The 26,943-nt window shown below is 39.5% G+C and overlaps 1 protein-coding gene across 1 annotated transcript in view; it reads right to left on the reverse strand.

Moving 5' to 3' along the window:
• dnah7 (dynein, axonemal, heavy chain 7) overlaps positions 1-26,943 on the reverse strand; it is a 213,001-nt gene that overhangs the window by 129,425 nt on the left and 56,633 nt on the right. Inside the window, exons 27-32 of the mRNA XM_061926536.1 lie at positions 24,407-24,534; positions 24,093-24,305; positions 20,349-20,447; positions 13,642-13,890; positions 4,371-4,520; positions 2,381-2,563 (exon numbers count right to left, since the gene is read on the reverse strand). Of these exons, the coding sequence (XP_061782520.1) occupies positions 2,381-2,563; positions 4,371-4,520; positions 13,642-13,890; positions 20,349-20,447; positions 24,093-24,305; positions 24,407-24,534 (1,022 nt within the window). The remainder of the gene's footprint in view (positions 1-2,380; positions 2,564-4,370; positions 4,521-13,641; positions 13,891-20,348; positions 20,448-24,092; positions 24,306-24,406; positions 24,535-26,943) is intronic.

Here is a 26,943-nt window from a genome sequence, read left to right on the forward strand (position 1 = left end):
TGGCCCTGCACCATTCATACATTTAAGTCATGATGCATAATTCTTACGCATTTTATGACTAAACTAGATCAGAAAGAAAAGTAATTTCACATTCATATGGGGTTTCATGAATGTAGCTTCCCTGAAATAAATTAAAATTAAAACTACTGTAGTCCTGAATTCATTCATTTTGTGTTATTTGGAAGCAGTGGCATTTCTCCCAGTATGCACCTTCATCCCGGTGGCTACAGGAGTGCCCCCATACACATAAATCTTGTTAATTTCTGGGGCTTTTTAAAAAAATATTGGAGCCCAGTGGGTAATATAGCATGTAGGGTCGCTTTCAAATTTGACGATCCGATTCGTAGGAGTCTGATTCGAAGACCAACCTCACAGTCAAATTGTCTGATATTAAACCCTCCTTAATAGGGTGTTTATTTTATTAGAATACTCCATACATATCAAGTTGTGTACATTAAGGGTGTGAATCTATGGTCACCTAACAATTTGATCCGATTCCAATTCCTGGGGCGACGATTTGATTCAGAATCGATTCTCAATTCAGCACATTTCTTAATGTGTGTCTTTATTTCAAAAGCTTTTTTTAGATAATTAATTTTTTGTGTTTGAATTTTGCCATTTTTTTCCCACATCAAATAATGTTAACAATTTCATTGAATAAATATTTGTGAGAAAATTGTGTGTTTAAAAAGTATTTTGTTTAAATAGTGTAAAAAAAAATACTGCAGAAAAATTCAGTTACATATAAATTAAATGTCAAAAAAAGATTTCGCAATAAAGACAAAAATGAACCTGCATGGATTTGCGATTCAAACTGATTCATCATTTGGTATAATAATTATTGGTTACAAGTTAGAAAAGTTCCTTCTAGTTGCATGGTTCCATCCATCCATCCCTTTTCTATCGCTTGTCCCTCTCGGACTTGCACGGGGTGCTGGAGCCTATCCCAGCTGACAAGTCGCCACCTCATCGCAGAGACAACACAGATAGACATTTTAATAGGGCTGTGAATCTTTGGGTGTCCCACGATTCGATTCAATATCGATTCTTGGGGTCACGATTTGATTCAAAATCGATTTTTTTTTTCAATTCAACACGATTCTTGATTCAAAAACGATTTTTTTCCCGATTCAAAAGGAGTCTCTATTCATTCAATACATAGGATTTCAGCAGGATCTACCCCAGTCTGCTGACATGCAAGCAGAGTAGTAGATTTTTGTAAGAAGCTTTTATAATTGTGAAGGACAATGTTTTATCAACTGATTGCAATAATGTAAATTTGTTTTAACTATTAAATGAACCAAAAATATGACTTGTTTTATCTTTGTGAAAATATTGGACACAGTGTGTTGTCAAGCTTATGAGATGCGATGCAAGTGTAAGCCACTGTGACACTATTGTTCTTTTTTTTAATTTTTATAAATGTTTAATGATAATGTCAATGAGGGATTTTTAATCACTGTTATGTTGACATTTTTTACTAATATTGATACTGTTGTTGATAATATTAATTTTTGTTTCACTACTTTTGGTTTGTTCTGTGTTGTGTTTGTTATTGCTGTGTATTGTTTTGTTGGATTGATTAATTAAAAGAAATTAAAAAATAAATACAATAAAATAAAAAATTAAAATAAATAAATAAATAGATTTTTTTTAAATGAGAATCGATTCTGAATCGCACAACGTGAGAATCGCGATTCGAATTCGATCGATTTTTTCCCACACCCGTACATTTTAATATTAATAATGTTTTCTTTGTTGTGTTTTTTTTAAAACGATTTTTTAAAATTATGAATCGATTTAGAATCGGGATTAATTAGGAATGGGGATTTGGATGTGAATAAAAAATTGTGTCCACCTCTACTGAAGCGTCCCGGAAGAGTTAGTACTACAAGGGATTCTGGGTATTTGTTCTGTTGTGTTTATGTTGTGTTACGGTGCGGATGTTCTCCCGAAATGTGTCTGTCATTCTTGTTTGGTGTGGGTTCACAGTTTGGCGCATATTTGTAACAGTGTTAAAGTTATTTATACGGCCACCCTCAGTGTGACCTGTATGGCTGTTGAACAAGTATGTCTTGCATCAATTCGTAATGAGTAAAGCCGGTAGATATTATGTGACTGGGATTGCATGCACGTAAAGGAAGTGCCTTAAAGGTTTATTGTCTCTATGTACCTCTCCCTACGTCCGTGTACACAGCGGCGTTTTAAATTGTCATACATTTTACTTTTAAAAAACGATACCGATAATTTCCGATATTACATTTTAAAGCATTTATCGGTCGATAATATCGGCAGCCCAATTTTATATCGGACATCCCTAATATCCACCCTTGAAAAAGCAATGCCGTTGCATGTGCAGGAATGTGAAAACGTCTCTTACTGTAGCAGGAGAAGCCACTTCCAGGTCCATGGGTTCAAAGATGAGGCTCATTTGGGGAGACATCTGAATGATCTCACCACTCATCAGGCATAGCTTCTTATTGTCATCTAGTACAGTGTTCATATTCTCGATCCAGACTGCATCCACTGGGCCATCAAAGATTAACCATTTTCTGTCAGGGGACTGAAAACATCGGGAAAAAAAAATTGAAAATGGAGTTGTCACCAACAGTTATGACTGACAAATTATAAATAGTTCTATAAACGTGATATAATTGTGTCCCGTGGAGCTTAAAGGCCTACTGAAACCCACTACTACCGACCACGCAGTCTGATAGTTTATACATCATTGATGAAATCTTAACCTTGCAACAAATGCCAATACGGCCGGGTTAGCTTACTAAAGTGCAATTTTAAATTTCGCGTGAAATATCCTGCTGAAAACGTCTCGGCATGATGATGCCGGCACGTGACGTCACGGATTGTGGAGGACTTTTTGGGACAGCATGGTGGCCAGCTATTAAGTCGTCTGTTTTCATCGCAAAATTCCACAGTATTCTGGACATCTGTGTTGGTGAATCTTTTGCAATTTGTTCAATGAACAATGGAGACAGCAAAGAAGAAAGCTGTAGGTGGGAAGCGGTGTATTGCGGCCGACTTCAGCAACACAAACACGGCCACTGTTTCATTGTTTACATTCCCGAAAGATGACAGTCAAGCTTTACCATTTACCTGTGGAGAACTGGGACAACAGAGACTCTTACCAGGAGGACTTTGAGTTGGATACGCAGACACGGTACCGTGAGTACGCATGCAGCTGCAGCTTCCAAACATTTGATCGCTTGCCCGTATGTGCGTGCCGCTATGTGCATGTCACGTACGTAACATTGGGGAAATATATGTGCTGTATGAACTTTGGGGAGGTGAACGGTACTTTGGGCTGTGGGATTGAGTGTGTTGTGCAGGTGTTTGAGTTGTATTGGCGGGTTATATGGACGGGAGGGGGGAGGTGTTTGTTATGCTGGATTAATTTGTGGCATATTAAATATAAGCCTGGTTGTGTTGTGGCTAATAGAGTATATATATGTCTTGTGTTTATTTACTGTTTTAGTCATTCCCAGCTGAATATCAGGTCCCACCCGCCTCTCACAGCATCTTCCCTATCTGAATCGCTCCCACTGCCCTCTAGTCCTACACTCTCACTTTCCTCATCCACAAATCTTTCATCTTCGCTCAAATTAATGGGGAAATTGTCGCTTTCTCGGTCCGAATCGCTCTCGCTGCTGGTGGTCATGATTGTAAACAATGAGCAGATGTGAGGAGCTCCACAACCTGTGACGTCACGCTACTCGTCTGCTACTTCCGGTACAGGCAAGGCTTTTTTATCAGCGACCAAAAGTTGCGAACTTTATCGTTGATGTTCTCTACTAAATCCTTTCAGCAAAAATATGGCAATATCGCGAAATGATCAAGTATGACACATAGAATGGACCTGCTATCCCCGTTTAAATAAGAAAATCGCATTTCAGTAGGCCTTTAAGGAGAACCAACTGTTAGAAATGACCAATGCAAAAAAGTCAGAGGGACAGTACAATGTTTGATGAATGCATCAATTAAAAGCGTACAAGGAGTTGATAATACGCCTCAACTCTCCAGTTCAACGAGCTGGCAGCATCTTGAATTGTTACAATAAAAACAAATGGTGCGAAGCCATCTGGTGCTTGTGGAAGTAAGCGAGCATGTTGTAATGTAATGATTTGACAAAAAGCATGAAGTTTATTACTTTCCACTGCTGCCGACCCAGATTGTCCAATAAAAAATGTAAGTATATAAATGTCTTTTACCCAAGGAGGGTAGATCCTGCAAAGTCAAACGGCTGACAATTTGCAATTGAAAAAAAAAAAACATTTAACATTGCATAGAAAGGTTATTTTGCGACATCAGTTTAATGAGCATCTAAGAATTAACTCAAGTGTATTTAACATCCTGACCTGGGAGGAAGCAAAGTTTCTGTAGCTAACCGCCAGGATGCCATCCGACCATTCGTGGGAAACTGGGTCAAACTGGCCGTACAGCTGTCCCATGGTGATTGATTTGGGGTTGATAACTGTGATCTGTACGTCATTTTCCTCCATCACACCCTTGTGGAGACATCAGAAAAAGGAGACTGTATGAATGTATACTTACCTTGTGGCCGGAAACACAATTTTGTTTGCGGCTGTATTTTGGTTTAATATTACTCGTGTGACACCCTCGGACAGGACTATTCAACTGGTGGCCAAGATGCGGCTATTGGGAGCCAGTGTGCCTTCAAAGCCCTCGAAAACAATTTCAAAACCCTCCATCAACATTTTATATACACACTGCAATTATACATATGCATATACAGTGTAGGCCAAAAGTTTGGACACACCTTCTCAGTCAATGGGTTTTCTTTATTTTCATGACTATTTACATTGTAGTTTGTCACTGAATGCATCAAAACTATGATGCAACACATGTGGAGTTATGTACTTAACAAAAAAAGGTGAAATAACTGAAAACATGTTTTATATTCTAGTTTCTTCAAAATAGCCACCCTTTGCTCAGATTACTGTTTTGCACACTCTTGGCATTCTCTCGATGAGCTTCACGAGGTAGTCACCTATAATGGTTTTCACTTCACAGGTGTCATAGTTTTGATGCCTTCAGTGGCAATCTACAATGTAAATAGTCATGAAAATAAAGAAAACGCTTTGAAATGAGGTGTGTCCAAACTTTTGGCATGTACTGTACATATATATATATATATATATATATATATATATAAATTATATTGTTTATATTATTTATATTCATTTGTATACTCTAGCCTTTAAATAGCCCCCCTGTTAGACCAGTTGATCTGCCGTTTCTTTTCTTTTCTCCTCTGCTCCCCTTTTCCTTGTGGAGGGGGGGGGGGCACAGGTCCGGTGGCCATGGATGAAGTGCTGGCTGTCCAGAGTCGGGACCCGGGGTGGACCGCTCGCCTGTGCATCGGCTGGGAACATCTCTGCGCTGCTGACCCGTCTCCGCTCGGGATGGTGTCCTGCTGGCCCCACTATGGACTGGACTCTTACTATTATGTTGGATCCACTATGGATTGGACTCTCACAATATTATGTCAGACCCACTCGACATCCATTGCTTTCGGTCTCCCCTAGAGGGGGGGAGTTACCCACATATGCGGTCCTCTCCAAGGTTTCTCATAGTCATTCACATTGACGTCCCACTGGGGTGAGTTTTTCCTTGTCCTTATGTGGGCTTTGTACCGAGGATGTCGTTGTGGCTTGTGCAGCCCTTTGAGACACTTGTGATTTAGGGCTATATAAATAAACATTGATTGATTGATTGATTATATAATATATTATATTATATTGATGAAAAGTATTCAGAATACGTCAAAATATAATGTATACAGATGCATCTAAAACTAAAAATAAAGTAGGAGCTTCAGCAGTTATTCTACAAGAAAACACAGTTTTCGTCGTTTTTTACGGGGGAATTAATATTAATAGCAAGTTATATGGCAGTTAAATGGAAAGACAAAAATAAAGTAAGTTTTGTTCTCAGAATGCTGCAGTGCATTAAAATATAGCTTAAGAAACAAGACAGGATTCAATGTATGAAATAGCTCTGAAAATCTTTAGAATAAATAAAGCTGGAAGTGTGGTAAATGTGTGGTAAAGTCAATAAAAAATGTCAGTCTAATTGGAATTAAGAAAGAAAAGTTAAGCAGTATTACAAGGTCCAGAGAAGTGTAGTAGTAATAAGAGGAGACACTAGAACTATGAAAGAGGAATATATATTATTACGAGAATGAAGTTATGACATAAATATCTAAATAGCTCATTGAAATTAAAAAAGAAACATAACTCAGGGCTGTGTGATTATTGTCATCAAATAGAAAATGTAGAGCATGTATTAATACAAGAGGTGGGAATCTTTGGGCACCTCAAGATTTGATTACGATTGAGGAGCTAGGATTCGATTTAAAATCGATTTTTAATGCATCCTTTAATTTGTGTATATTGATGCAGTTTTACTTTTCTTTTTGTTTCACTAAATAATCTTTCATCCCTTGCAACTTTTAAAAACAGTGCATTTAGAATAAGAAACAGCGGAATTAATTCCCATTGCATTTCTTAAATTAATGGAAATGTGTGCAGGACTGGAACATTTGTGCCCTAAAATAAAACAGTTGGTCAGATCTCTCGGTGAGGTGGCTCACTGCAGTCAGACAAATTTAGAATTGTCTGCATTTCTTTATTTACAGTGAATAATCGATTGTTGACGTTTACTAATACATTTTACAAATCGCCCATGTCCGATTTGAAACGCATCTAAAAATAGATTATTTCCCCCCACTTTGAAAATTAAGTTAGCGAAAGACGCGGGAGGTTAGGAAATCAGTCTTCAGGTATAAAATTTATGTTAAAATAGGCCAAATCAATGTTAAAAAAAGGCCCCAAAAAATGTTTACTGCATCATGACACTAAAGTCTCACGCTTGTCATTTTCTGAAACTTGGCAGCCCTGAGGAAGTGTTTTAAATGTAGAAAAAAAAATCATAATATGACCTCTTGGTGGGCCTTTTATATGCAAATAGACCAGAATAGGCCAGCTCATCGGCCTATGGTCCGAAAAAATACAGTAATTGTATTTATAAGGTAATTCAGTCTGTCAAAGTAGTAACAATCAATGACGACCAATCATTGTTGCTCTGTGTTTATGCCATGGGTAGTAGGCCCTGCTAATGCTACAAAAGCTACTACCAATAGTCAAACAATCATTTACAGGTTATTATTGCACTTGTTGTTTGGAGGGTTGGAGAGTTGCAATGGAGGAGGTTTGGATAATATGACCCATGTGCCTTAAAAATAATACAAACCCCGTTTCCATATGAGTTGGGAAATTGTGTTCGATGTAAATATAAACTGAATACAATGATTTGCAAATCATTTTCAACCCATATTCAGTTGAATATGCTACAAAGACAACATATTTGATGTTCAAACTGATAAACATTTTTTTTTTGCAAATAATCATTAACTTTAGAAGTTGATGCCAGCAACACGTGACAAAGAAGTTGGGAAAGGTGGCAATAAATACTGATAAAGTTGAGGAATACTCATCAAACACTTATTTGGAACATCCCACAGGTGAACAGGCAAATTGGGAACAGGTGGGTGCCATGATTGGGTATAAAAGTAGATTCCATGAAATGCTCAGTCATTCACAACAAGGATGGGGCGAGGGTCACCACTTTGTCAACAAATGCGTGAGCAAATTGTTGAACAGTTTAAGAAAAACCTTTCTCAACCAGCTATTGCAAGGAATTTAGGGATTTCACCATCTACGGTCCGTAATATCATCAAATGGTTCAGAGAATCTGGAGAAATCACTGCACGTAAGCAGCTACGCCCGTGACCTTCGATCCCTCAGGCTGTACTGCATCAACAAGCGACATCAGTGTGTAAAGGATACCACCACATGGGCTCAGGAACACTTCAGAAACCCACTGTCAGTAACTACAGTTGGTCGCTACATCTGTAAGTGCAAGTTAAAACTCTCCTATGCAAGGCGAAAACCGTTTATCAACAACACCCAGAAACGCCGTCGGCTTCGCTGGGCCTGAGCTCATCTAAGATGGACTGATACAAAGTGGAAAAGTGTTCTGTGGTCTGACGAGTCCACATTTCAAATTGTTTTTGGAAACTGTGGACGTCGTGTCCTCCGGACCAAAGAGGAGAAGAACCGTCCGGATTGTTATAGGCGCAAAGTTGAAAAGCCAGCATCTGTGATGGTATGGGGGTGTATTAGTGCCCAAGACATGGGTAACTTACACATCTGTGAAGGCGCCATTAATGCTGAAAGGTACATACAGGTTTTGGAGGAACATATGTTGCCATCCAAGCAACGTTACCATGGACGCCCCTGCTTATTACAGCAAGACACTGCCAAGCCACGTGTTACATCAACGTGGCTTCATAGTAAAAGAGTGCGGGTACTCAACTGGCCTGCCTGTAGTCCAGACCTGTCTACCATTGAATATGTGTGGCGCATTATGAAGCCTAAAATACCACAACAGAGACTCTAGGACTGTTGAACAACTTAAGCTGTACATCAAGCAAGAATGGGAAAGAATTCCACCTGAGAAGCTTAAAAAATGTGTCTCCTCAGTTCCCAAACTTTTACTGAGTGTTGTTAAAAGGAAAGGCCATGTAACACAGTGGTGAACATGCCCTTTCCCAAGTACTTTGGCACGTGTTGCAGCCATGAAATTCTTAGTTAATTATTATTTGCAAAAAAAACCCATCAAATATCTTGTCTTTGTAGTGCATTCAATTGAATATGGGTTGAAAAGGATTTGCAAATCATTGTATTCCGTTTATATTTACATCTAACACAATTTCCCAACTCATATGGAAACGGGGTTTGTATAAAAGTAAAAGTTCTCTGCAAGAAAATGTGCATCTCTGCACCAGTTCAGGGGGTCTAATGTTCTAACTTATGTCATGGACCAAATGCCAAAAAACCCAGAGAGCATCATACGTTTCTTGAGATCACTGTCTGCATGACAAAAGCATCCGGCAACTCAGAATGAAACGCACAAACTGAGACAAACAACGTTTCAGTCTGAGCTCAAAAGAATGAGGGAACAAGTTTCTCAAGCAAGAAAAGGGGTGAGGGGCTGACATGATCAGTTGATGTGCAGTAAAAAGGAAGACAGTGATAAATGTGGCATTCTCTGATGTTCCATCAGCAGGCCTTCATCTGTCTCCTTGCTGTGCTGCATCTCAGACCTCTCAGCCATGTAAATACACGCCACTTCTGTTCTTCCCCCGCGAGATGGATAACAACGAAACAAAGACAACAGCTTTGACAAATTACGGCGTCCTCACACTAGGACATTCGTAACGTGCTGCACTCGCGCGTGATCCCCCTCTCGCCCTCTTCTGGCCCCTGCTGACCTGCACTCACACTGAATTCGATGCTTTGTTTTTCTTGCTTTGCAACTTCCCTGACTTTGTGCATCATTTATTTTGTCTTACCATGAGATTTTTTGTTTTGTGAAAGGTGGCAGCTGTCACTATTAGGTGCATCTCCATACAACGTTCTCACTTACGATATATAATGTTGGAACTAGGGATGTCCGATAATGGCTTTTTGCCGATATCCGATATTCCGGTATCGTCCAACTCTTTAATTACCGATACCGATATCAACCGATACTGATATCAATCGATATATGCAGTCGTGGAATTAACACATTATTATGCCTAATTTGGACAACCAGGTATGGTGAAGATAAGGTACTTTTTAAAAATTTTTATAAAATAAGATAAATAAATTAAAAACATGTTCTTGAATAAAAAAGAAAGTAAAACAATATAAAAACAGTTATATAGAAACTAGTATTTAATGAAAGTTAGTAAAATTAACTGTTAAAGGTTAGTACTATTAGTGGACCAGTAGCACGCACAATCATGTGTGCTTACGGACTGTATCCCTTGCAGACTGTATTGATATATATTGATATATAATGTAGGAACCAGAATATTAATAACAGAAAGAAACAACCCTTTTGTGTGAATGAGTGTAAATGGGGGAGGGTTTTTTGGGGGGTTGGTGCACTAATTGTAAGTGTATCTTGTGTTTTTTATGTTGATTTAATAAAAAAATAAAAAAATAAAAAATAAAAAAGCGATACAGATAATAAAAAAAAACGATACCAATAATTTCCGATATTACATTTTAACGCATTTATCGGCCGATAATATCGGCAGGCCGATATTATCAGACATCCCTAGTTGGAACCCATTTCCTCAGCGTATCAGCATTATAAGAACAAACTAGACACAGACACTACCCATATCCTCATAGAGCGAAATACATTTTCGACAAATGAAACCTGTCAGTTGGATAACACATTGGGCATACATTTTCCCCGTTAGCCTATGTGTTGATGTGTCATTGACCGGGCTAGCATGCTAAGCATTCGTTGCACGAACATACTAGCTTTGTTAGACAAGGTCAGACAGTATTGGACAGTATAGATTATATACGAAATGTCAATTTCCATGTATTTCAGGTAATAAGAAAACGTAAATGCCTTACTTACCCATCAAGTAGGAAATTAGCAAGTTTGGCGTCAGATGAAAAATCTTCTCCATCTTTCAAAGGCATGCCCGATACAAATCCTCGTTTTGTTCCTGGCTTTGTCATGAATAAGTTGAGAATCGTAACGAGGCCTTCTAGATTTATTAAGGTCTGACATGTTTAGCAACCTTACCAGTGGCAATAGCTAGACGAAGGTGGCGGTGCGTAACTGGCAACCTAGATGTAACACACTCACGGGCTTTCTACGTTAGGGCGGCGCATCGAAATGAAAACAATAACAAGATTTTGGGGCTGAAAATCTAATTTTCAAATGAGCAAATCCCGGCTGAACTATATCAGTTATAGAGGTATTCATAAAGAACGTGATTTATTAATGCCTTTTGACATATCAGGGCCATTTAATGATGACTTGAGATTACATTTTGGTACCTTTTAATGTCCGATTTTCACAATTTATTTAAAATGTTTTCAAGGTTGAATGAGCAGACAGTTTTCTACTCACCCCACTGCTGGCACCCCAGCATCTGTGATGGTATGGGGGTGTATTAGTGGCCAAGACATGGGTAACTTACATATCTGTGAAGGCGCCATTAATGCTGAAATGTACATACAGGTTTTGGAGCAACATAGGTTGCCATCCAAGCAACGTTACCATGGACGCCCCTGCTTATTTCAGCAAGACAATGCCAAGCCACGTGTTACATCAACGTGGCTTCATAGTAAAAGAGTGCGGGTACTAGACAGGCCTGCCTGTAGTCCTATCTGTCTCTCATTGAAAATGTGTGGCGCATTATGAAGCCTAAAATACCACAACGGAGACCCCCGGACTGTTGAACAACTTAAGCTGTACATCAAGCAAGAATGGGAAAGAATTCCACCTGAGAAGCTTCAAAAATGTGTCTCCTCATTTCCCAAACGTTTACTGAGTATTGTTAAAAGGAAAGGCCATGTAACACAGTGGTGAACATGCCCTTTCCCAACTACTTTGGCACGTGTTGCAGCCATGAAATTCTAAGTTAATTATTATTTGCAAAAAATAAAGTTATGAGCTTGAACATCAAATATCTTGTCTTTGTAGTGCATTCAATTGAATATGAGTTGAAAAGGATTTGCAAATCATTGTATTCCGTTTATATTTACACAATTTCCCAACTCATATGGAAACGGGGTTTGTACTCAGGTATACTTGATCATATTTACTGGTTGAGCCTGTTGAATAATTTGAGCAGTGCTGCCATACTAGTTGAAGGCTTGTGTATCATACAAGAATGAAAAAAAGGCACTAATACTGGAAGTCACTTGACTCCCAGGCATCCCCTGACACCTTTCGGGGGGGCCAGCCTACTATTCACTATTTAAGAACAACTGGTACAACTAAAAAAGTTGGAAAACGAGTACTGACTGCATCTGAAGTAAACAAGGGACAGCAACACCTTGGTTGAAAAAAGGTATTGCTAAGAATGTGAGGACTTAATAGGGGTGCCTTGAGGAATCCCTCATAAATCCCAAGTTTGGACCTCCGTGTTCAATGTTTACTGGCAAGGTTAAAATGTCATGGATCCGCCAATGTGTTTACAGTGGTCCAAGTTCCTCTATACAACAGGAGAACTCTGGTGTTTTTAGGAATTTGCTCTAAAAATGTTTGTCTACCAAGTTTTCAACTAAACTCGGGGGCCGATATGGTGTCATTCCCGGGCCACCAGTTGATTAGACCTGTTCTAGGTCACACAATTCAGCATATCACGTTAGGTAGATTCAGTAGATCTTCTGTATCATAAACTTTCTGTATGTGGCGATTTAGTCCCACCCCTAAATGAACATGGCCTCAACATATGACAGTACTTGAACGTATCGTCATCATTTCATTGGATAGACATTCTAGGTATCACAGCCAATTGTGATGTGGGTTTAGATCAGGGGTCGGCAACCCAAAACGTTGAAAGAGCCATATTGGACCAAATATACAAAAAAAAAAATCTGCCTGGAGCCGAAAAATATAAAAATCCTTTTATATAATGTGATATAATGAACGCAACACATGATGTAAGTGTCTGTATTAGCTAAATTAGCCTACTATCAAAATGACTATGTGTCGGAGGCTGACACAAATCTTCGCTGACAGAAATTTTGACATCGGAAAACATTTATCAAATGCAGGCTTCTTAGAAGGAGAGATAATTCCTGGAAATTACTGGCTCAGAATGGCCAAAGGTATAGATGTGTGTGTCCAAGTTAAAGGAAATGGCGGGCTGTCTTCTTCTAATGGATTTATAACAATCTATGCAAGCTGAGTTCCGTTTGCTGTGGTCTGGAACAACATGGCACACAAACAACTATCGGAAATGCAGCCAATATTACATACAGATAATGTGTCATGAGAAATGCAGATATAAATTAAATACACAGAGGACATAGGAAATTAAATGAGCTCAAATATACCTACAAGTGAGGCATAATGATGCAATACGTACATAAAGCTAGCCTAAATAGCATGTTAGCATCGATTAGCTTGCAGTCATGACCAAATACGCTTGATAAGGGGTCCACGCAAGTCAATAACATCAACGAAGTTCACCTTTGTGCATTCACGCACAGCATAAAACATTTGGTGGACAAAATGAGACAAAGAATGAGTGGCATAAAACACGTCTTTCTCTGGCATTGTTGAAGAAAGTTATACATGTAAACAAACTACGGTGAGTTCAAGGACCACCAAAATTAGTAGGACAAAACGGCGCTCGCCAAATACTCTCATCAGAGAAGCATGTTTAATAAATACAATGGGATTTGTAACAATTAGGGCAGTTTGTGTCATGTTGTCCTCCTACAGAAACCCTATTAAAACAAAAATATATTTCCCCCCACTACCCCCATCTTTTTCTTTTTTCATACATTTTTGAAAAAGTTCCAGGGAGCCACTAGGGCGGCACTAAAGAGCCGCATGCGGCTCTGGAGCCGCAGGTTGCAGACCCCTGGTTTAGATCATAGGAAGTCGTGAGTTTGTGAAACCCTTTGAGACTTTTGTGATTGAAGGCCATATAAATAAACTTTGACTGAGAAAAGCACCACCCTCCCATCTTTCTCTGCAGTTTCCTGGGTAGATTTAAATCAGGTACCATACCTTTTCACAGACGTCATGAAGTGCTGCTGCAAGTACACGGTAGGCACAGGTTTTGCCTCCAAAGGGTTCCCCGACCAGCATAAATCCATGCCTCACTATCATCATCTCATAGACCTGCAGGATTTTCTCAATAAAGAAATCTGTGACTTGCAGATTCATGATGGCACAGTTTTCCTTGACAGCTTCCAACAAAGTGGTGTAGTCTCGGTTTGGTAGAGTGACGCCTGGGAAGAGGTCAGATGTGATACCCTGAGGAAAGACACATTCAAAAGTTGGAAACAAAACCCATGCATTAACGCTGGATGAAACACAACATACTGTGGTAGCTGGGTGAACAAGTTTTTGGGGTATTAGCTTATTGTTTATGCTTTAAATTGTAAGCAAAAATTTGAATTACGAGCGCAAACAAGCGCAGTGGGCGTAATGAATGTCACAGTGACCGCAGTAAGATTCGACCAAAACGTTTGGTGTCTCACTCGCTAGCACTATATTATAGCTAACAAGATATAACTGTTCTTCCAACAACGGAAAGAAATGGAAGAAAGTGAGTGTGAAGGACAATGCGAGGAAGAAAAAGGTGATTATATTCATTGAATTAAACAAATCAAGTGTGCAGCCGGCTTGGTGAAATACTGAAGAAGAATGCGTCGATAATGCCAGCCAAAGGCTTTAATATATCTAATAACGGCGGACCTTTATCTATGAAAATATGGAACAGCTGCTTATGGTGTGTTTGAGAGCGAAGCATTGGACTTCAGAAGTTTACTCTCCAAGGTAAATAATGCACATTATTAATATGTTACTATATTAAACGACTGTAGCTGCTTGTAGTACATTCTATTGTACTGTTTGTGATATTATTTAAAAACATGTTACATTTGGGCTGTTTTGATGGGCGGAGGTGGGCTTGACTATAATAATTTTATTTTATTGTATTTAAATGGAGAACAATAGAATAGAATAGAATAGAATATATCTTTATTGTCATTGTACATTGTACAACGAAATTGTAAGCAAAACTAATTTAGTGCAAATTCATAACACATAAAACCATAAGAACATACAAACCCCGTTTCCATATGAGTTGGGAAATTGTGTTAGATGTAAATATAAACGGAATACAATGATTTGCAAATCCTTTTCAACCCATATTCAATTGAATGCACTACAAAGACAACATATTTGATGTTCAAACTCACAAACTTTATTTTTTTTTTGCAAATAATAATTAACTTAGAATTTCATGGCTGCAACACGTGCCAAAGTAGTTGGGAAAGGGCATGTTCACCACTGTGTTACATGGCCTTTCATTTTAACAACACTCAGTAAACGTTTGGGAACTGAGGAGACACATTTTTTAAGCTTCTCAGGTGGAATTCTTTCCCATTCTTGCTTGATGTACAGCTTAAGTTGTTCAACAGTCCGGGGGTCGCCGTTGTGGTATTTTAGGCTTCATAATGCGCCACATATTTTCAATGGGAGACAGGTCTGGACTACAGGCAGGCCAGTCTAGTACCCGCACTCTTTTACTATGAAGCCATGTTGATGTAACACGTGGCTTGGCATTGTCTTGCTGAAATAAGCAGGGGCGTGCGTCCATGGTAACGTTGCTTGGATGGCAACATATGTTGCTCCAAAACCTGTATGTACCTTTCAGCATTAATGGCGCCTTCACAGATGTGTAAGTTACCCATGTCTCCAACTTTGCGCCTATAACAATCCGGATGGTTCTTTTCCTCTTTGGTCCGGAGGACACGACATCCACAGTTTCCAAAAACAATTTGAAATGTGGACTCGTCCGACCATAGAACACTTTTCCACTTTGTATGAGTCCATCTTAGATGAGCTCAGGTCCAGCGAAGCCGACGGCGTTTCTGGGTGTTGTTGATAAACGGTTTTCGCCTTGCATTGGAGAGTTTTAACTTGCACTTAGAGATGTAGCGACCAACTGTAGTTACTGACAGTGGGTTTCTGAAGTGTTCCTGAGTCCATGTGGTGATATCCTTTACACACTGATGTCACTTGTTGATGCAGTACAGCCTAAAGGAATCGAAGGTCACGGGCTTAGCTGCTTACGTGCAGGGATTTCTCCAGATTCTCTGAACCCTTTGATGATATTACGGACCGTAGAGGGTGAAATCCCTAAATTTCTTGCAATAGCTGGTTGAGAAAGCCTTCCCGGTAAGGTCTATTCAGGTGTACTGGAGAGGAGGCTACGCTGGATAGTCGAACCTCGGATTCAGGAGGAACAGTGTGGTTTTCGTCCTGGTCGTGGAACTGTGGACCAGCTCTATACTCTCGGCAGGGTCCTTGAGGGTGCATGGGAGTTTGCCCAACCAGTCTACATGTGCTTTGTGGACTTGGAGAAGGCATTCGACCGTGTACCCCGGGAAGTCCTGTGGGGAGTGCTCAGAGAGTATGGGGTAACGGACTGTCTTATTGTGGCAGTTCGCTCCCTGTATAATCAGTGTCAGAGCTTGGTCCGCATTGCCGGCAGTAAGTCGGACACGTTTCCAGTGAGGGTTGGACTCCGCCAAGGCTGCCCTTTGTCACCGATTCTGTTCATAACCTTTATGGACAGAATTTCTAGGCGCAGTCAGGGCGTTGAGGGGATCTGGTTCGGTGGCTGCAGGATTAGGTCACTGCTATTTGCAGATGATGTGGTCCTGATGGCTTCCTCCGGCCAAGATCTTCAGCTCTCACTGGATCGGTTCGCAGCCGAATGTGAAGCGACTGGGATGGGAATCAGCACCTCCAAGTCCGAGTCCATGGTTCTCTCCCGGAAAAGGGTGGAGTGCCATCTCCGGGTTGGGGAGGAGAGCTTGCCCCAAGTGGAGGAGTTCAAGTACCTCGGAGTCTTGTTCACGAGTGAGGGAAGAGTGGATCGTGAGATCGACAGGCGGATCGGTGCGGCGTCTTCAGTAATGCGGACGCTGTATCAATCCGTTGTGGTGAAGAAGGAGCTGAGCTGGAAGGCAAAGCTCTCGATTTACCGGTCGATCTATGTTCCCATCCTCACCTATGGTCATGAGCTTTGGGTCATGACCGAAAGGACAAGATCACGGGTACAAGCGGCCGAAATTAGTTTCCTCCGCCGAGTGGCGGGGCTCTCCCTTAGAGATAGGGTGAGAAGCTCTGTCATTCGGGGGGAGCTCAAAGTAAAGCCGCTGCTCCTCCACATCGAGAGGAGCCAGATGAGGTGGTTCGGGCATCTGGTCAGGATGCCACCCGAACGCCTCCCTAGGAAGGTGTTTCGGGCACGTCCGACCGGTAGGAGGCCACGGGGAAGACCCAGGACACGCTGGGAAGACTATCTCTCCCGGCTGGCCTGGGAACGCCTCGGGATCCCCCGGGAGGAGCTGGACGAAGTGGCTGGGGAGAGGGAAGTCTGGGCTTCCCTGCTTAAGCTGCTGCCCCCGCGACCCGACCTCGGATAAGCGGAAGAAGATGGATGGATGGATGGAAAGGTTTTTCTTAAACTGTTCAACAATTTGCTCACGCATTTGTTGACAAAGTGGTGACCCTCACCCCATTCTTGTTTGTGAATGACTGAGCATTTCATGGAATCTACTTTTATACCCAATCATGGCACCCACCTGTTCCCAATTTGCCTGTTCACCTGTGGGATGTTCCAAATAAGTGTTTGATGAGCATTCCTCAACTTTATCAGTATTTATTGCCACCTTTCCCAACTTCTTTGTCACGTGTTGCTGGCATCAAATTCTAATGTTAATGATTATTTGCAACAAAAAAAATGTTTATCAGTTTGAACATCAAATATGTTGTCTTTGTAGCATATTCAACTGAATATGGGTTGAAAATGATTTGCAAATCATTGTATTCCGTTTATATTTACATCTAACACAATTTCCCAACTCATATGGAAACGGGGTTTGTAGATAAATAGATACAAATACATAAAATACATAAAAATAGCAAGCACACAGCTCACATGCACAGTCATTATTGTCGTCTTGTGTTCAGCGACACTATTGCTCTCGGGTAAAAGGTGTTCTTAAGTCTGTTTGTCCGGCATTTTATTGTCCTGTATCTCCTGCCCGAGGGCAGCAGTTCAAAAAGTTTATGTCCAGGGTGAGATGGGTCCCTTATGATGTTTTGGGCCTTTTTGAGGCACCTGGCACTGTACAGTTTGATTGATTTGAGATACCAGAATTTTGGGTTACAATCTCTAACACAAACCCAAATAATTTCTTAAGCCGAGCTACCAATGTAGGCTTACTGTTAACACCTACAAGCTCAAACAAGAACAAATGAAGGATGGGGATATCAGTTGTGCAACTGCAGGTTAGATGGTACACATTTAGGTTGTGTTGTGTAATATTCTGATGAAGGTACAATAGAAATACTGTACAGAAGCCTATACTGTAGGCCAGAGGTGCCCATTATGTTGATCGCGAGCTACCGATCAGTCGATTGCCAGCCAGGAGAAAAATAGACCTAAAAATTAGCAATCATCAATCTGCACCAAGACGTCACTTGATGACGCTGGCTGCTGCGAGCTCATTATTTAGAAAAAATGACCGACAGGGTGGCGAGAAACACTTTTTATTTCAACAGACTCTTGTGCCGTACCTGCCGTCGAAAATCCAAAGACCGACTGCACAGTTCTTACCTTCACAATAAAAGCGTAAATAAATAAGAGTCTCAAAGCTGGCGTGTGTAATAGTGTGATGTTGTTGCGCTATATTATGAACTAGACAGGGTGTTATATTTATTTTGAAGTAACGCTTTTATTTTGAAGAACCGGATGTCCGGTGCGGGAAGTGTCTTTGCTGTTTTTTCGATTGCTTTACTTCCTCTTCCTTCGGACTTTTGAATGAGAAGGTAATAGTTCTTCACTGCTCTGTGTTTCTTCATATTGTAAATATTCTTCCTAAACGTTCCTAGATACTTGAAAAGTTAACCCAATATTGTTGTGGGTACAAGTGATGTGTTGTTTTGAGTAATTTTTATGCACAATTTCGGTTATTTAGACGTAGAGCGTCGACTGTGTGAATTGTTTGGTAGTATTTACGCATGGTGTTTGCATCACACAGGAGCAGATATCACTCCGCCAGAAAGTTGAGACCTGTGTGTGTGTGTTTCGTGTTTTCCAACACAGGTATGTGGATTTGTGCATTATTATTATTTTGTGAGAAAACGTTTTTGTTAATGTAATTTAATTTATTATTATTTTTATATGAATGAATGAATGTTACTTCCTCTTCCTTTGGACTTTTGAATGAGAAGGAGCAGATATCACTCCGCCAGAAAGTTGAGACCTGTGTGTGTGTGTTTCGTGTTTCCAACACAGGTTTCCAATAAATACTGAACCGACGGCATGGTGAAGTGTCTTTTATTTTAAAAAATTACACAACGCCGAATAAGACTCACTACACGTGCACAAGCTAGCAAGCTATGGAGTTTGCCGCCAATGGTATTCTTGTAAAGTGTATAAAAACGAGTATGGAACCTGGATAAATAAGATGTCAAAAACCAACCACTTTCTTGTGGTATTGGACAGAAAGGAGGATGTTATCAGCAATACTGAGTGTTGGCAATCTGCGTACTTAAGTGTTGGCAAGCATGAAATGTGCAACTTTTTTGTGACGTTTCTGTGTCTTAAAATGCCAGAAATTTTAAAATATATATTTTAAACAAGCATAAACAGTTGCAGACCTTATGATTTAAACTATGAGAGCTTCTATGACTAAATAAATGCGGACAAGAGATACTTTGGTTAGATTTGTAGCTCTATAGTTTTGTAAATGACTTCATCAAACGTTTTAAAGAGACTGTTTGCAAGTTGTTCACAGTTAATTTTTCAAACCAAAAACATATAACAAGAACACAACTAGCTTATATTCATATTAGTGGTTTAACAGAACATTTAGAGGAATTTGTTTGGCATTCAGGTGTCTGGTCCATACGTACACGCAGGGAGCGCATGTGCATACAGAAAAGCAGTATCAGAGAAGCAACTCACAATTTGCAGTCAGGTTGTTTCGAGAGAACATACATTCAATGATAGCTAACATTAGTGAGCCAAAATTACTATCATTAGCTAGTATTTCGTCACTCGGGGTTCCCAAAGTAAACCTAGTCATTAGGGCCCTCAACATAACAAAAACGTTGTTAGAAACTACCATGAGAACTGAACATTAAAGCTTGGAGAGCTGCTGAATGGGTATCACTGACCCCAATGCTTTAGCTGCAATTGATAAGTCTTTCTTTAACATTAATCAACATTTATTGAAGTGTAAGCCATTTTTCTGTTGGCGTGGATGTGAACGTAGCGCTACTATTGTGTAGACCGTAAGTGTGTGACTGGTGGGAAAAAGAGAGCTCTTGACGGTGGCCATGGTTGAACGAGACAAGACTGTTTGCTTTAAAGAAGTGCCTCTCAAGTTCCTACCTGGCAAGCTTGCACTGCATCATTGGTCTGTCTTCCAAAATCAAGTCTGCACATGTGCAGTGTTATTCTATGACCATATAATAGTCAATAGCGTGAGAAGGTAGAGGGGATTAAGCATTTTAATGTATTTTGAAACGCAAAATTTAAGATGTAAGAATAATAGACATTTTGCGGACAATGGAAATCTCAACTATCTGTGTTTACCTAATGGTAAGTCCGTCACTGATTCCTAAACTGGACCGCTTCAGCTTTTAATTGACAGACCTTGAAACAAAGCTTTAGTTGTACACACCCCAAAGAGTTCCAGGTCCTGAGCCAAGAACTTGGGCAGATTCACATCAATAATGGATCTCAGTAACAGAGTATCTTCATTCTCATCTGGAAAAGCAAGCTGCAGTCCAACACACCCACCACCAGGGACGGTTAGAGGGAGATGAAAATTATGACAAAGAATATTCACATAATGACAAACATGCATGTCTCACATATAACAGACATAATCTAATTCACAAACCTGTTGGATTTAAAACGTTAGTACTTGCTAAAATGCACACTATTTTATTATTTAAGTAAAACAAATTGCATACTTTATTAATCTAACTTAAAGGTATTTTGATGCATGTTTCGACTTAGACTAATTCATGGCAAAGCAATTGTTTTTTTATTCAAGAAAACGTTTTTAATTTATTTATTTTATTTAATACATTTTAAAAAAAAGGACCTTATCTTCACCATACCTGGTTGTCCAAATTAGGCATAATAATGTGTTAATTCTACGACTGTATATATCGGTATCGGTTGATATTGGTATCGGTAATTAAGATTTGGACAATATCGGAATATTGGATATCGGCAAAAAGCCATTATCGGACATCCCTAATTTTAATCGGATTAATCACACTCTTGAATTGTGATTAATCATGAATAATCACAGGTTATTACTCGCTTGCATAATTAAAATCTGCTTAGGAAAATACCACAATATTTGGACACAAGTGCAATTTTGCTGTCAGAATGTAATACAGGAACATTTTTAAACGTTTTACTTAATTTAACGTCATTGATTTGCTCAAAAATTGCTGACAGTAAGTGTAGTGAGAATTAAGTGCACATTTTCAAAATATTTGCAATAAAATAGCAAACTAGGTACAGACAGTAAACACCATAAACAACTTTACATAGTGCAACATATACATCTGCAGTTACTCTTCCTTTAACCAGTTGTTTAAACAAACACGCTTATTTACCTTTTTGGATGACAGGGTTGATCTCTGTCCATTTAGCCAAGGCTATGTTTAACTTATCCGTGCTACTTTTGTTAACAACATCGACGCAGGTAAACTTCGCCAGCGTTGAAGTTGTTTGTCGTTCTCCGCTTGGTCAAGTTGGTGTCAATGCTGCATTTTCACGTTTGTGCTTTGCTTTAAGATGCTATTTTAAACTTGATGTGCGGCGATGATAAGAAAGTTTGTCACTGCAATGCCAAAAAAATGATCTCAGTTTTATCTAAAGTGTTTTGAAGTGAAATTGACCGCCTTTCATCACTCATCTTTGCACCATGTAACAATAGGCGCCGACTTCTGGGTTTACGTGCGGTCATAACAAATAATGTGATTAATCTTCATTCATTTATGATAACGCAATTTTTTTTTTTCATTGATCACATGCATTAACGTTGACAGCCCTAATTGTGTAAATGCTCCAAAGCATTCACCCATATGGTTTTCTACACCAAAATGAATCTATTTATTCAACTTATTACTATTATTCTCCAGATTTTGGCACGTTCTACCTTCCACATTTTTCACCCAATTCAAACCGTTCCAATTTCAAACTGTTCAGCCTATTCGGGAATCGTAAGCTTTCCCTTGACAAATTCCAAAAAATACCAGATTTCCCAGAATTCCAGGTTTTCCAGGACATTTTTCCCATTCAAAACAAATTGGCCATTTCTCAAACTTTCACCATTTCCATTTCCTATTCAAACCATTCCACCTTCTACACATTCCACCATCTTGGAAATTCAAACTACTCTTTTTCCAAGTTCAAAAAAAGTGCAAGATTTTCCAGAATTCCTGGTTTTCCAAAGCCCTATTTCCACCCATTTTTCTGGCGACTACTCCTCCCACATTCTTCAACCCACTTCAACCGTTCCAACGTCAAAACATTCCTCTTAATTAGGACAAAAAACAAAGTTTTTTAAAATGGAAAAATTCCCATTTTTTCCCCGAAATTCCGTAATACCATTTCTCAATTCAACATGTTACTACTTCAACATTTCTCAACAGATTTGAAAAATTCCAACACCAACCATTTCAACTCATTCAAGTTTTTTTTTTTTTTTTACCATTTTCCCAAAAATTCCCACTTTTCCAGAAATTCCCAAATGTTTTTGAAATTACTATTTAAATCAGGGGTGTCAAACTCAAATACAGAGTGGGCCAAAATTTCTAACTGAACAAAGCCGTGGGCCAAGGTTGGACAAACTAACCTTTTAATAGGGACCCACACAAGTTTTGCATTGAATATTGAACAAGCAAGGCTTATATAACTTTATAGTGACGTGCAAAATCGAGTTTCAAATAATAATAATAATAATTAAATAATATCAATGGCATATCAAATAAAATGTAAATAAAATTAGAATGCCTCTTTTCTATTTGCAGCCTTCTGAGGTAAATATTAAAATAAACTTTTTCTACAGGCTAATAATAAATTTGAAAATAAAATAACAATAATGAATGAATCAAACATTCAAGCCTTGAAGTAACAAGAGAAAGTGCATAAATAAAATGTTAATTATTGCTCAGCTTGCTACACTGATTTGCTTTAACACTGAATATGGAACAAGCAACGCTTATATAACTTAATAGTGCAAAATTAACTTTCAAAAAACAAACGAAAAAACATCAATGGTATATTAAATAAAATTTAAATAAAAAATTCAATGCCTCTTTTCTATTTGCAGCCTTCTGATGTAAATATCAACATTAACTTGGTGGGTGGAGGCGGGGTTTGGTGGTAGCGGGGGTGTATATTGTAGCGTCCCGCAAGAGTTAGCGCTGCAAGGGGTTCTGGGTATTTGTTCTGTTGTGTTTATGTTGTGTTATGGTGCAGATGCTCTCCCGAAATGTGTTTGTCATTCTTATTTGGTGTGGGTTCACAGTGTGGCGCATATTTGTAACAGTGTTAAAGTTGTTTATACGGCCACCCTCAGTGTGACCTGTATGGCTATTGATCAAGTATGCATTGCATTCACTTGTGTGTGTGAAAGGCCGCATATAGTATGTGACTGGGCCGGCACGCTGTTTTGTATGGAGGAAAAGCGGACGTGACGACAGGTTGTAGAGGACGTTGAAGAGAGTGCCTTTAAGGCACGCCCCCAATAATGTTGTCCAGGTGGAAATTGGGAGAAATTCGGGAGAATGGTTGCCCCGGGAGATTTTTAGGAGGGGCACTGAAATTCGGGAGTCTCCCGGGAAAATTGGGAGGGTTGGCAAGTATGAGTATTAGCGGTGTTACAGCGGCAGATACCGGCGGGCCAGGTCTAATGTTAATTTGATATTGCCTCAAGGGCCAAATGAAATGAAACGGCCAGAGTTTGACACCCATGATCTAAATCAATGGGACATTCTTAAAAGTCCCACAACCCCCACGATTTCAATCTGATTCAAACTGTTCCAACTTCAAAATAGTCAGCATGTTCAAAATTGTGTGCTCTTCTTCAACAATTCTAAAAAAAATCCAGGATTTCAGTTCAACTTCAGCATTGGAGCATTCAAACGCAATTCCTTCAGGAATTGCCTCATCTAGTTATAATTATTATACCAAAAATTACATACAAGAATTTCAGTCGAGAATCGTGTTGAATTAAGAATTGTCACCCAAGGAATTGGATCAAATTGTTAGGTTCCCAAAGATTCCCACCCCTAATAAAGAAACCATAAAAACAATGATAGCAGTATAAATGGAAAAGATGCTTCAACAAAGTGACAAAAGAATCTCATCCTACAAACGTAAATCAGTTGTGTGATACCTTGAGGTTTCCAGCAGCAGTCAGCACTGACTTGACAGCCCGCATCCCATAGTCATAATGATGCTGTGAGGAGAGTTGCTCTGAGCACAGTCGATAAGTGGCCACAATCTTCACAGAAAGAGGCCGGGCAGTGACAAATCCACACGAGTAGAGCACAATCTCCGCGATCAGCGCATAATCTGGCACCATCATCGCCACAGTTCGGAACAAGGCCTGGAGAGGGAGAAACAGACTCTTTGAACTCCCAAACAGTTGTATGAGGGCTACAGCTTGTTTTTTTCAATGTTGTTCGATTTTAAAACGCTGGTTTAAACCTTGAGATTGTCTGGCAGCTCAGACCGGCCGGCATAACCAGGGTTCATAGTGATGAACACAGCACAAGAGGGATCCAGGCTGAGCTCTGTCCCTTCAAACATCAGCAGCGTAGCATGAGCAGCAATTCCTGGAGACACATGACAACATCAATACAGTGAGTTATACTGCGAACCAACTGTGGTGCTTTTAGAAGCATATTCTTCATATTGTTGCCCAAATTTAAGTCTTATTTTTGTCTTATATGTATTGCAGTGCAGTGTTGGTTTTATTTTCTATTATGTTGTGGCGATCGATAATGGTATTCACTAAGCGTGGCTTACAGGGAGAACACTACTAACATCACGGCAGCAAATATTAGCGTCAGTCACAGTCAAGTTGACCAACTTTTAGATGCACTTCATCTTCAACACCTGCCTCATCAATAACACCTCTCAGCATTGGTGAGCCTTTGGGGTGAGCAAAGCCAAAAAGTGAGATGCCGCCTAGCCGTTCGGAGATGATGATGATTCACTTTCTTTGACATTATTAGCTACACATGACATTTTGGTACCGGTACCAAAATGTATTTCGATACTTTTCGGTACTTTTCTAAACAGAGGGGACCACAAAAAATTGCATTTTTGGCTTTATTTTAACAAAAAAATATTACGGTACATGAAACATATGTTTCTTATTGCAAGTTTGTCCTTAAATAAAATAGTGAACGTACGTGACAACTTTTCTTTTATTATTAAAGGGGAACATTATCACCAGACCTATGTAAGCGTCAATATATATCTTGATGTTGCAGAAAAAAGACCATATATTTTTTTAACCGATTTCCGAACTCTAAATGGGTGAATTTTGGCGAATTAAAAGCCTTTCTATTATTCGCTCTCGGGAAGCAATCCGCCATTTTCTCACTTTCGTCGGTGTGTTGTCGGAGGGTGTAACAACACGAACAGGGACGGATTCAAGTTGCACCAGTGGCCCAAAGATGCGAAAGTGGCAAGAAATTGGACGAAATTTGTTCAAAATACGAGGCTGTGGGGAAAGCCGACGAAATGGTCAGTCGTTTGTTCCGCACACTTTACCGACGAAAGCTATGCTACGACAGAGATGGCAAGAATGTGTGGATATCCTGCGACACTCAAAGCAGATGCTGACATCAACTCCAAAACTGGACAGATCAGCTTTCAGGAAAAGAGAGCGGATGAGGGTATGTCTACAGAATATATTAATTGATGAAAACTTTATTCATTACTCGCGGTTTTACGTAAATTATTATACATAAACTGTCTTTACCAATAATTTGGTAATAATTTGCAGACAGCCCTGAAATGGGCTGTCTGCATTCTCAAAGTGCATGTTGTTGCCAAATGTATTTCATATGCTGTAAACCTAGTTCAAAGTTGTTAGTTTCCTTTAATGCCAAACAAACACATACCAACCGTTGGTTAGAAGGCGATCGCCGAATTCGTCCTCGCTTTCTCCCGTGTCGCTGGCTGTGGTGTCGTTTTCGCTTGCATACGGTTCAAACCGATATGGCTCAACAGCTTTAGTTTCTTCTTCATTTTCGTTTTCGCTACCTGCCTCCACACTACAACCACCCGTTTCAATACATGCGTAATCTGTTGAATCGCTTAAACCGCTGAAATCCGAGTCTGAATCCGAGATAATGTCGCTATATCTTGCTGTTCTATCCGCCATGTTTGTTTGTTTGTATTGGCATCACTGTGTGACGTCACAGGAAAATGGACGGGTGTATATAACGATGGTTAAAATCACTTTGAAGCTTTTTTTTAGGGATATTGCGTGATGGGTAACATTTTGAAAAAAACTTCGAAAAATAAAATAAGCCACTGGGAACTGATTTTTAATGGTTCTGAAATTGTGATAATGTTCCCCTTTAAGTTAGCAAACAAAGGCTCCTAATTTAGCTGCTGACATATGCAGTAACATATTGTGTCATTTTCCATTCTATTATTTTGTCAACATTATTAAGGAAAAGTGGTAGAAAATTAATTATTAATCTACTTGTTCATTTACTGTTAATATGTGCTTATTTTCTCTTTTAACATGTTCTATCTACACTTCTGTTAAAATGTAATAATCACTTATTCTTCTGTTGTTTGGATGCTTTACATTAGTTTTGGATGATACCACAAATGTGGGTATCGATCCGATACCAAGTAGTTACAGGATCATACAATACATAGTAAATTCCACATTCAAGGCTCAAACGTTATCTATAGCGGGGGTGAAATTGTGGGACGATGTGAGCGGAGAAATTAAACTAACTTCTAGCCTAAGAATGTTCAACCTTGCGGTAAAAAATGTGTTGTTGGGAAACTATCAAAAACATGACTAGTTGTTTAGACTATCTCAACTGTGGGACACAGGTGCAAAAGAACTCACTGTGGAATAAGGGACATAACACACCAGACAAGGCTTCAAAAGACGAAAGATACCCAGACAAGATGGAGCTAATCTCATGGTCACTCAATGCTATTATATCTATATTGGTGTATGTATACTGACTTGTCATTATCATCCA

Source organism: Nerophis lumbriciformis, linkage group LG31, assembly GCF_033978685.3.
Source record: "Nerophis lumbriciformis linkage group LG31, RoL_Nlum_v2.1, whole genome shotgun sequence".
Classification (NCBI taxonomy): Eukaryota; Metazoa; Chordata; class Actinopteri; order Syngnathiformes; family Syngnathidae; genus Nerophis; species Nerophis lumbriciformis.